The sequence below is a fragment of the Panthera uncia genome, chromosome D2 (assembly GCF_023721935.1).
Source record: "Panthera uncia isolate 11264 chromosome D2, Puncia_PCG_1.0, whole genome shotgun sequence".
In the NCBI taxonomy this organism is placed as follows: domain Eukaryota; kingdom Metazoa; phylum Chordata; class Mammalia; order Carnivora; family Felidae; genus Panthera; species Panthera uncia.
Window position 1 is genome coordinate 28,785,489 of NC_064818.1, and position 12,920 is coordinate 28,798,408.

The 12,920-nt window shown below is 39.0% G+C and overlaps 1 protein-coding gene across 1 annotated transcript in view; it reads left to right on the forward strand.

The window, feature by feature from the left end:
* Window positions 1–4,741: 4,741 nt before the first annotated feature.
* Window positions 4,742–12,920, forward strand: part of KIFBP (kinesin family binding protein) — a 35,252-nt gene continuing 27,073 nt past the window's right edge. The window contains exon 1 of the mRNA XM_049645158.1: window positions 4,742–5,360. Within this exon, the coding sequence (XP_049501115.1) occupies window positions 4,935–5,360 (426 nt within the window). The 5' untranslated portion in view covers window positions 4,742–4,934. The remainder of the gene's footprint in view (window positions 5,361–12,920) is intronic.

A 12,920-nucleotide genomic window follows, 5' to 3' on the forward strand; every position in this document is an offset into this window, starting at 1 on the left:
CACTCCATAACCTTTTTGTGAGCATCTCTTCCAACAATTTATTTACAAGATTTGAATAATTCAGCTTTGTGAATTGCTATTTTCCCTCAACGTGTGCATGCTTCTCTGTAAGTACAGATTTTACAATATTTTTTTTAGCCTTTATTTATTTTGAAAGAGAGTGCACCCGTGCATGCAAGCATAATAGGGACAAGAGAAGGAGAGAGAGAATCCCAAACAGGCTCTGAACTACCAGTGCAGAGCCCAATGTGGGATTTGATCTCACAAACTATGAGATTGTGACCTGAGCTGAAATTAAGAGTCAGTCGCTTAACAGACTGAGCCACCCAATCTTTCTTTTTTTTAATGTTTATTTATTTTTGATGGAGCACGAGGAGAGGAGGGGCAGAGAGAGAGAGGGAGAGACACAGAATCTGAAGCAGGCTCCAGGCTCTGAGCTGTCCGCACAGAGCCTGATGTGGGGCTTGAACTCAAGATCATGACCTGATGAGCCAAAGTCAGACACTTAACCGACTGAGCCACCCAGGTACCTCTCAGTCTTGCATTTTTGATGACTACATGGCGTGTAGTACAGAATGGATATGTCAATATATATTTATTTAACCAGGACTCTAGATGGCCACATTATTTATAATTTTTCAATATTCTAAATTTTTTTTTTAACGTTTTATTTATTTTTGAGACAGAGCATGAACAGGGGAGGGTCAGCGAGAGGGAGACACAGAATCTGAAACAGGCTCCAGGCTCTGAGCTGTCAGCACAGAACCCGACGCAGGGCTCGAACTCACGGACCGTGAGATCATGACCTGAGCTGAAGTCGGCCGCTTAACCGACCGAGCCACCCAGGCGCTCCAATTTTTCAATATTCTAAATAAAATTAATGTCCTTGTATAAATCTTTGCCTATTTGTCTATTACCTGGAAATGCAGAAGATCTCTCTGGGACAAAGCTTAGGAAGCAATCCTAAGGAATATTAACATTTAAAGGACAGATTGGGGGCGCCTGGGTGGCTCAGTCCGTTAAGTGTCTGACTTTGGCTCAGGTCATGATCTCATGGTTTGTGAGATCAAGCCCTGCATTGGGCTCTGTGCTGATGGCTCAGAGCCTGGAGCCTGCTTTGGATTCTGTGCCTTCCTCTCTTTCTGCCCCTCCACTGCTCGCACTCTGTGTCTTTCTGTCTCTCTGAAAAATAAACATTAAAAAAAATTATTAAAAAAAATAAAGGACAGATTATTTCATTTATCCCTTAAAATAATTGTTTCCCCAATGTTAACATTTTACATAACCATAGTACAAAGATCAAAACCAGGGTATCAATAGGAAGGGTATTCTATAGATGCTTTTTGGCACTTTGCTTTTTTTTTCTTAATGGCATATCCTGGAAATCACTACATCAGTTCATAGAAATCAACTTTTTTGTTTCATAACTGCATTGTACTCCATTGTGTGGAGTATCATAGTTTATTCGACCATTTTCTTACTCTTAATGTATGGGCACATAGATTATTTGCAGTATTTTGTAGTTAACAATGCTGCAGTGAGGAACCTGGTGTATAGTATTTTCATACTGTTGGAGTTCTGTCTTCAGGGTATATTCCTGGAAATGGGATGGCTGGGCCAAAAGGTAAGTACATATATAGTTTTGAAATTGTATTTTGTGTGTAGTTTTATATATTGGGAAATTCCTGCCCTGCAACTTATTTTTTGAAGAAACCAGGCCATTTGTTCTATAGATTCTGCCACACTGAATTTTGCTGACGCATCTGTCATTTAACAAGTTCCTTTCCCCCCTGTATTTAATGTAAGTTGATAATTAGATATAAAAAGAAGGCCAAGAAAGGAAATATGCTCCCCAAATGGCAGCCAGAATTCTTCTATTGCAAGTTTCCTAGTCTCACGTTTGTGTTTTTTTACTGCAGCTGTGTAAGGATTTTCCAAAAATCTCCATTTTAGTTTTCATCTGGGTGTTGTTCCAGTTAGGTGTTTTAGAGGTCAGCACCATGTGTTGGAGGGTTATTTACTGAGCTCCTACTAGGGCAGTATAGCATACTAATTGAAGAATGTGGGCTCTGGAGGGGTGCCTGGGTAGGTCAGTTGGTCAAGTGTCCCATGCTTCACCTCAGTTCTTGATCTCAGAGTTAGAATTAGGAGTTCTAGCCCCTGTTGGGCTCTGCGCTAGGTGTGGTACCTACTTAAAGAAGTATTGGAGGGAGCATGGCCTTCCCAACCCCTTTTTTAAGGGGCACTTGGGTGGCTTAGTGGGTTATGCATCCGACTTTTGATTTCAGCTCAGGTCATGACCTCAGGGTTGTGAGGTCAAGCCCCGCCCTGGGTGTGGAACCTGCTTACAATTCTATGTACCCACCCCTCTCCCACTGGTTCCTGTGTGCTTGCTATCTCTCTCTCTTAAAAAAAAAATAAATAAATAAGTGTGGGCTCTGGAGCAAAACTGCCTACTTATATATATGGTAAGTTATTACCTATCTATATATATATTTGGTAAATTATTAATCTCTTGGGCCTCGATTCTTACTTTGCAGGATGGGAATAATAATAATATCTCACAGAGTTGTTCTGAGGATTAGATGATTTGTTTTCCAGTTTTCATTTAAATTCCAGGTAGTTAACATACAGTGCAATATTAGTTTTGAGGATTAGATGATTTTAATATATAGAATGCTATTTGGCTCATAGGGAGTGATTAGCTACTATTATTAACCATGCCAATTGCTTTCCTTTTTTTTTTTTTTTTTAATGTTGATTTTTGAGAGAGGAAGTGTGCGAGTGCAAGTGGGGAAGGGACAGAAAGGGAAGGAGACAGAGGATCCAAGCATGCTCCAAGCTGTCAGCGCAGAGTCTGATGTGGGGCTCGAACTCATGATCTGTGAGGTCATGACCTGAGCCGAAGTCCAATGCTTAATTGATTGAACTACCCAGGTGCCCCTCCAATCACTTTCCTATTCATGAACAGATAGGTACTGAGCACCTACTATGATTATTACAGTAGTTTCTTCACCAGTCTCCCTGCTTTTTCTCTGTTCCCCCTTCAGTTGTCTTGAGAATAATCCTCTAGGGTGCTGGGTGGCTCAGTTGTTGAGCATTGGACTCTTAATTTTGGCTCAGGTCATGATCTCACAGTTTGTGAAATCAAGCTCCAAGGTGGGCTCAACGCTGACAGTTTGGAGCCTTAGGATTCTCTCTCTCTCTCTGTCCCTCCCCCACTCATGCTCGCACTCTCTCTCAAAATAAATAAACATTTAAAAAGAATAATCCCGGGGCGCCTGGGTGGCGCAGTCGGTTAAGCGTCCGACTTCAGCCAGGTCACGATCTCGCGGTCCGTGAGTTCGAGCCCCGCGTCAGGCTCTGGACTGATGGCTCGGAGCCTGGAGCCTGTTTCCGATTCTGTGTCTCCCTCTCTCTCTGCCCCTTCCCCATTCATGCTCTGTCTCTCTCTGTCCCAAAAATAAATTAAAAAAAACAAAACAAAAAAAAAAAACGTTGAAAAAAAAAAAATAGAATACTTACCTCCAAAAGTCAGTAACCGAACAAAACATCTGTTGAAGCTCACATTATATACTCAAGAACAGCTATTTAATAAAGGGAAGGCAAATGTATAGCATTTAAAAAGAAAAAAAAAAAAAGAATAATCCCATAAATCAGATTTTGTCTGTCACTCCTTCAAAAGCATCCAATGGCTCCCACCTCACTCAAAATATCCAAAGTCCCTATAAATGGCCTTACCGACCCTAAATAATAGGGCCCACATTACTTCTCTGATTTCCTCTCCTACTGCCCTCTCCATTCTCTCTGTTCCAGGCAAGAGGTCTCCTTGTTCCTTGAACAACCCAGGCGTCCCTAGTGGAACATTTAGGTGTGGTGGTTCCAGTTGGGAGATGGATATTACAGTCTGGAGCTCCAGAGAGTCATCTGGCCTGGAGACCAAGTTTTGGAAGTAAACAGGACATGTGATAGAAACGGTGGAAATGCATAAGATCTCCCTGGGACAACGTTTAGGAAGGAGTCCCGGGGGAACACTAACATTCTTCCTTAGGATAATTCTGTAGAGCTAAGTAATATTATTATCACTTATGTTTTACTGTGAGAAACCGGAAGCTTAGAAAAGTTAACTTATCAATTAGAAGATCTGAGAATCAAATTATGTCTATGAGCTTCTAAAATCGGTCCTCCTTTATATATCTCAAAGCGCACATAGCTATCAAGCGCCTAATAGTTAAAACCTCTGTCCCGCCCTTTCCACCCACCCTTCGCATTTGACTTCATAATTTACGAAGGTGTGTAATGGAAAAAGCCACGCCTCAGGTGGTTTGTCACAGCTCTGGGACTTCTGTGTTACTTTGGGAAGTTGCACTCATACCTCCAGCCTGTACTTCAGGGCTGAAGGGAAAATATTGGTCGATCATTGAGTTCTTTTTACATAGTGAAAGCTATCTTTCACTCAAGAAGCTATACGTTAATAATAAACGAATCCTTGTTACATTTTCGTCCAGTCATGGGTTGGGTTATACACTAACATCAAAAGGTTTCTGTCATTCAGTGTACACCAACTAACGAGAGTAGTTAGCTATGTTTCTAAACACTATTTCCATGTGTCATGTTAAAGTCAGCCGATACTTACATGCAGGTAGAACTTCACGGCGTCACGCGAGAGAATCCACCACCGCAGAGGGTAGGGCTGGAGGTGTGGCTGCCCTCATTGACAGCTTCGTTTCTACGACAACGGTTGCTGTGGTGCCTACTACGCCTTTCCGTTGGTCACTGCAGAGCATATTGCGGTTCCTCTGGAGGACCTCATTGGTTACGGTTCTGCTGTGTCGGATCTGTCGGGGGCCGTAAGTGAAGTGTCGCAAAGCAGAAAGAAGGCGGGAGTCCGATTGCAAACATCCATCGAGGACGCCCAGGCCGTAGAGGCCGCTATGGCGAGTGCTCCGTGGGCCGAGATTCGTGAGAAATTCCAGGCCGCGCTGGCTTTGTCGCGGGTGGAATTGCATAAAAACCCCGAGAAGGAACCGTACAAGTCCAAATACGGCGCCCGAGCACTGCTGGAAGAGGTCAAGGCGCTGTTGGGCCCCGCGCCTGAGGACGAGGATGAGCGGCCTCAGACCGATGACGGCGTGGGCGCAGGGGACCACGCCCTGGGGCTGCCGGCTGAAGCGGTGGAGGCCGAGGGGCCCATCGCGCAAGGGGCAGTGAGGCTGGCGGTGATTGAGTTCCATCTCGGGGTGAACCACATCGACACCGAGGAGCTGTCGGCGGGGGAGGAGCATCTGGTGAAATGCCTGAGGCTGCTGCGCAAGTACCGGCTGTCGCACGACTGCGTCTCCCTCTACATACAGGCTCAGGTGAGAGCGAGCCGGGCCCGCTGTTGTCGGCCAGAGGCGAGGGATGGAGAGGGCCCCACTCTCGCCAAGGCCAAAGGCAACTGTTATGAGGCACGGTTTGGCCCCGTGTTTTGAAGCTTTGGAATAAACAGCTTGCAAACTCCGACATCACTTGCTGCTTCGCTTAGTCGTGGTCAACACATTGGTTTCCTGAGACCCTACTACATCATAAATGCCCTTTCCAACTCTTCTCCACCAGTCCAAATCTTGTTCATTCTATTAAGAAGAAATGCAGAGTAATTTAAAATCTTAATTTAAGGTCTCAAGGAAATGACAACGAATGACCCGAGTGCATGCTTAATTTAAAACAAATTGTTTAAAAATCTTCAGTTTCTATTTTTGCAATATACATATACATTGCAAATATATTGCAAACATATGTATTTTCAATATGTATATTTGCAAATATATATTTGCAATATATGTATATTTGCAATATATACATTGCAAATATATATCTGTAATATATATTTTTGCTATATATATTGCAAGTATATATATTTGCAATATATATTTTTTTGCTAAGATTTTTAAACAATTTGTTTTAAATTAAGCATGCACTCGGGTCATTCTTTGTCGTTTCTTTGAGACCTTAAATTAAGATTTTAAATTACTTTGGTCTCGGTCTCTCTCTCTCTCTCTCTCTCTCTCTCTCTCTCTCTCTATATATATATATATATATATATATATATATTCCTTTGCTTCCCAGGGAATTCCTGCCCATTCTTCCAAACCCATCTCAAAACAAATCTCATACTTGAGTAACTTTCTTTGAGCATTTTGTTCGAACTTGTATCTTTGAGTTCTTATGATACTGTTTCCCATTTATATGGCACTTGGTTTATTAAGAAATAAATCTGACATTCTCTTCAGGAACCTAACACTGCAAAATACAAATATGTATGAACTCTTTGTATGTGCCAGGAACTTGGGGTAAGCTCACAAATCAGTTCTTAATACATGTGATCCAGGAACATTTACCAAAAATGATGATGTGACAAGTGGGCCACAAAGAAAAACCTCAGAATTAAAAAGGAAATTGTATATGTCATTTTCTTTTATCATGGCCCAATAAATTTAAAAGCTACATAATCACAGGAACTATATATCTTTTTGCACACTATTTATAACTTAGTACCTCCCTCCTAGTAGGCCATTCTAAATATTTGTCCATTGGATTAATGATCTAATGAAATTCATAAGAGATTAAACTCAAAATCTCAATTATTTGAAATTTTCTTTAACCAGATGGCTGCCTGAGATCTTCATAAACATTAAACAATTTCAACATAGCAAGAAGAGAATTAGAAACCTTCCTAAATGTAATATAGAGTGCCCAGTATTTACTGTATTTTTATTCTTTTTTTTAAGTGTTTATTTATTTTGAGAGAGAGAGAGAGAGAGAGAGAGAGAGAGAGTACGAGCAGGGGAGAGGCAGAGAGAGAGAATCCCAAGCAGGCTCTGTGCTATCAGCACAGAGCCAAAAATGGAGCTTAATCTCATGAACCATGAGATCATGACCTGAGCTGAAATCAAGAGTCTGTTGCTTAACTAATTGAGCCACCCAGGTGTTCCAGCTGTATTTTGACTTTAATATGCACACTGCTTCATATCTTAGTATGTCTAAAATCAGGATGCATCTTATAGCTGTGTCATAATTTACCTGGCAGTGTTTTCTTGTTGATAGATAAAATAATTGTGTCTTATAGATGTGACATCTTACATTCAATAAAATACAGTATTTCAAACAGCCAACCTTTTCTGAAGAGTGAATTATTTTAGGAATTCTTACTAAAATCAGGAACAAAACTTTGATTAGAACTTCTGGCCGTTGCAGTAATATAGAAAGCCATAAGAGTTATTAATTTTGGAAAAAATAATTTATCAAAGTAACCATTTGCATATAGGATCCTTGTATACCTAAAAACTAAAGTCATCAACTGAAAAACTATTAGAATGATCAGTTAAATAAAGTGGGGGGATATAAAGTAAATATATAATATCAATAGTGTTCCTGTATATAAGAAACAGTGGTTAAAAGATATTTTTAGAAATTGCATATTATCGGGTAGTAGAATTGATAATTCTAAAAGGAGAGATATACCAAGTCATTGGCTTGGTATGAACGTAATGGCTAAACACAATAGTCATTCTGATACTCATTTGTAGGTTTGTTAGTTTCTGCCAAAATCACAATAATTTTTGTCTTAGAGCTTGACAAAATGAATATGTTTATCTGAAAGAACAAAGAAGAGTGAACATAAAAATATAATAAGAAAAATAATGCACTAAAACTACCCTACCTGGTACTAAAACTATACAGCAGTAGTAATTTACTTAGATTCTGTTTGTGCTAATATGTTTCTGAACTCTACTGTTCAGTTGATCTGTTTATTCCAATAGCATTACCACACTTGAATTTTATTACATCTAGTATTTGCTATACATGATGAGAGATTTGATCTCACTAATAATAAAGCAAACTAAAAGAATGAAATAGAAAAAATTGTATCAGATTGCAGAGTTTATTAAAGATACAAACTAAAAGAATGAAATAGAAAAATTGTATCAGATTGCAGAGTCTATTAAAGATACCGCTTATACTTGTCATTGGAGAGACTATGAGGAAACAGATACTATCCATTAGCATTATTATTAGTGGAAATACAAATTCACAGAACTTTTCTGGAGATCAGTAGGTATTGAAATTCCGGAGTCAAGACTTTAACTTAAAAATTGCATATCAGTATCCTAAAATAATATTGGATCAGGCATGCAAAGGTGTGTCAAAGTGGATGTTCATCACACCATTGTCAATTAAAAAAAACAACAGCATTGTCAATTTTTAAAAAATGAATGAAATAAATACCAGTCAATAGATACATGGTTAAATAAATATGGATACATTCATCCAGAAGAACAGTGTACAGCCATTAAAAATAATGATTTATAGGGGCGCCTGGGTGGCTCAGTTGGTTAAGCGTCAGATCTTGATCTCAGCTCAGGTCATGGTCTTATGGTTCGTGGGATCTGGCCCCACTTGGGATTCTCTCTTTCCCTCTTCTCCCCCCCACCCCCCCACCACTTGTGCATGAGCTCTTTATCTTTCTCAGAATAAATAAACCTTAAAAAAAAATAATGATTTATCTTTGTTAACCAAAAATATCAATATTAAGAGGGAGAGGGAAGAGCATAGGCATGTTTGGAATTAGGTAGAATGATTCCATTTTGTAAAAGACTACATGTGTGTGTAGGAAAAATTTTGAAAGTAACACTTCATGGGAATTTATGATATTCTGACCGCTTTGTCTTAACCTGATATTTACTTCCTGGAAAACTACAAAAATACAAAACCTGGATCCACATTAGATTATTAAAAGAGACTATCCCTTTCTATCTTTGCTGAGTTCTGATGCCTTTAAGAATGATTTTTCTCCAGGTTTTCTTCTAGTTTAAAAAAAAATTAAGTTTATTTAATTTGGGAGAGAGAGAGCATGAACAGGGGAGGGGCAGAGAGAGGGAGAGACAGAATCCCAAGCAGGCTCTGTGCTCAAATCCACAAACCATGAGACCTGTGCCAAAACCAAGAGTCCGACACTCAAGTGACTGAGCCACCCAGGCGTCCCTGCAATTCTTGCTATCAGCAATATATACTTGCATTATCATGTTTTTTTTTTTTTTTAATTAAAAAAAATTTTTTTAAGTAGCCTCCACACCCAACGTGGGGCTTGAATTCATGACCCTTAGATGGAGAGTTGCGTACTCTTCCCACTGAGCCAGCCAGGTACTCCTCATCTTGAGTGAAATTTAACTACTTCACTTTGGTAAATTCCCTAACAAATTGGTAGATTATTCTCCCCCACTCCCAGGATATAGATGTATAAAGATGCTTGTGTGTGTGTGTGTGTGTGTGTGTGTGTGTGTGTGTGGCTTTATTGAGGTATAACTGACCTACAATAAACTGTACATATCTAAAGTGTACAATTTGATGAATTTTGACATATGTATATACCGATGAAACACTTGGTGTAATCAGCGTATTGACTATATCCACTATCACTACAGGTTTCCTGTGCTCCTGTGTGATCCCTCCCTGCCTCCTTTATTCTGTCTTTCCCTTCTCGTTGGTCCCTTCCCTACATTTTCTAGAATTTCATAATGGAATCATGGAGTGTATACTCTTCTTTTGGTCTGATTTCTTTCACTCTGCAGCATTATTTCATCCCTGTGTCTGAGACATTCATTTTTTTTTCTTTCTTTCTTTTTTAGTCTGTTAATATGGTGAATAACCTTGATTGATTTTCTGGTGTTAAAACCAACCTTTCCTTCCTGTGATAAATTCCACTTGGAGTTTGTACCAAGTAAAACTTGGGTGAAGTATTACCCTTTTTATGTATTGGACTCAATTTGCTAAAATTTCAATAATTTTTTGTATCAGTGTTCATGAAGGATATCAGGCTATGGTTTTCTTGTTATGTCTTTGGCTTAATATGAGATGGAAAGCGTTCTTTCCTCTAGTCTTCTGGAAGAAGTTGTGTAGAGTTAGTATTATTTCTTTCTTACATGCTTGGTAGAATTTACCGGTAATACCTCTTTAGCTGTTTTTATTTTATATCTAACTTTTTTCCTACCTAGTCTGGTATCCTGAGGCAAGAACATGATGATGCTCTAAAATAGTTTCTTGTGTATTTTAGGATTTATATTATATTTAAACATAATTTATGTAGAATGTCAATAGTAATTATCTTTGTGGAATAAACATTTAAAAAAAACCCACTAACATGTGTCAGTTATATCTCAATAAAAAGAATTGCAAAACACTAACACTATTAATTTTGAAAAATCAGATCAATTCCAGATCTGTTGCATGGTCCTTCAAGATCTCAAGCAGGTTATAGTTGAAAAGAAAAACCTTAAAAAAGAAGAAAAAGAAAAGAAAAACCTTAGTCATTTCTAGACACACTCTAGGGTTCTCTTTATCACACACCAGAGTCACTGCTTTCTGTGACACAGCCTACCATGCATCTAGCAGGTTAAATACATGACCATTCATCAGAATAGATGTGGCCAACTAGTTCTTGGTACTAGTAAATCTCTAGGTGAGATTTGATGTCTAGGCAAGATATATAGTATGCTGGGGTTAGGCTTAGTGGTGTCATGGCTAAATGGAGTTTCTCGATGACTATTGTCAGGAAAAATAAGTTGAACTAGAGAATTAGACAAGGTGACTTGTGGATCCATTTCTAAGATGAGAGAATGAATATTAAGGGAGATTATATTCTCTGAGCCTGGGTGAGCAGAATAATCAGTAAAGTAAATAATCAGTGTGCCAGAGCCCTTCAGATTTCTCCAGTGTCCTGCAAAGGACTTTATAAGTAATAAAGAAGAGGGAACTGTCTAATCTCAGTACGTTATCCCTGTGACCTACAGTGTCAGATACTGAGGACTGATCACTTCACCTAAAAAAATTATAGAATACATACATTATATGAAGCCAGAAGACCAGAGGTCTGCTGTATTCCAGAGTAACGATCAAGTCACCTTTAAGCTGTAGGGTTTTTAAACACTTTTTTGTGCCATGTGCCCCTTTTGCGGTCTAGTGAAATCTGTGTTTCATAAAACAGAATAATGATTTTTTTTAAATTTTTTTTAACGTTTATTTATTTTTGAGACAGAGAGAGACAGAGCATGAATGGGGGAGGGGCAGAGAGAGAGGGAGACACAGAATCGGAAGCAGGCTCCAGGCTCTGAGCGGTCAGCCCAGAGCCCGACACGGGGCTCGAACTCACGGACCGCGAGATCGTGACCTGAGCTGAAGTCGGACGTTTAACCGACTGAGCCACCCAGGCGCCCCCAGAATAATGATTTTAAATGCATAGCATAAACTGTAAAGAGTATAAAAGAAACTGATAATATAGAAGTTTATTGAAATATTTTTTAAGAATGCATTATATATGTTTCTTTATTCCCACATTAAATATCTAATGAGTTGTTTGATAACTCCCATAATTTTAATGTAGTAGAGAATGTAGATGGTATGTTTGAACTATCTGCACATGAAAAATTTTCAATTCTGTAGGTCACAAAATCTCAGGTATTATAATACTGTTGCATTTTGTTTCCTGCATTTATAATGAAAAGAAATGCCAAATTTTATTTATTTATTTTTTTTAATAATTTTTTTTTTTAACATTTATTTATTTTTGGGACAGAGAGAGACAGAGCATGAACGGGGGAGGGGCAGAGAGAGAGGCAGACACTGAATCGGAAGCAGGCTCCAGGCTCTGAGCCATCAGCCCAGAGCCCGACGTGGGGCTCGAACTCACGGACCGCGAGATCGTGACCTGAGCTGAAGTCGGATGCTTAACCAACTGAGCCACCCAGGCGCCCCGAAATGCCAAATTTTAGAACACATTTAAAATACATTTGTCATGTTTTGCCATCCATGTTCATAGACTCTGAATTTTTCTTTCTTTTCTTTTTCTTTTTTTCACAGAAGGAGTTATTCTAGATTCTGAACTTTTCTTCATGGATGGGCCCATGGGCCCCAGGTTAAGAATCTGCATTAAAATTTTATTTAAAAAAAACAAAAAAAACCACCCCTGCTTCTTTATACTTTTCTTATACATACTTTCCTATATATCCCTTTCCTAGGGTAGTAGCCAAAGGTGGTAGAAGTATCAGAAGTATTCCTTGTGTCTGAAGCCCCAAGGGATGAGAGACAGTATAACTCTTGTCTAAAGGGAAGCTAGGCATCCAGTCTTGAGTTCTGACTAATTGCCCTGTAGAAAGCCTGATAGTATAGTCATGTAGCAGGGGACACACTGGCTTTGTTTTCACAGTGTTATTTAAGATATAACCTGTGTCAGGGCGTCTGGGTGGCTCAGTCGGTTAAGCATACAACTCTAGATCTCAGCTTAAGGGCTTGATCTTAGGGTTGTGAGTTCAAGCCCCACATTGGGCTCTGTATTGGGTGTGAAGCCTACTTAAAAAAAAAAAAAAAAAAAGATATAACCTTGTATCTAATCAGTTTCTCCTTAGCACCTTCATGATTCCAGAAAGAAGTTGGTGCTATGGAAATCAAAAGGAAGTGCTCAACTCAAAAGGAAGTGATCAACACAAGAAAAGACACTATAAATGAGGCATCTTTGATTGGGTGGATATAATTATAAAGCTATATAATTACAAAAATTTTTTTCTTTCCTTTTTATTTATTTTTATTTTTTAATTTACATTCCAGTTAGCATATAGTGCTCAGGAGTAGATTCCTTAATGCCCCTTACCCATTTAGCCCTTCCCCCCACTCCCACAACCCCTCCAGTAACCCTCTGTTTGTTCTCTATCTTTAAGAGTCTCTTATGTTTTGTCCCCTTCCCTGTGTTTATATTATTTTTGCTTCCCTTCCCTTATGTTCATCTGTTTTGTGTCTTAAATTCCTCATATGCATGAAGTCATATGATATTTGTCTTTTTCTGACTAATTTTGCTTAGCATAATACCCTTTAGTTCTATCCATGTAATT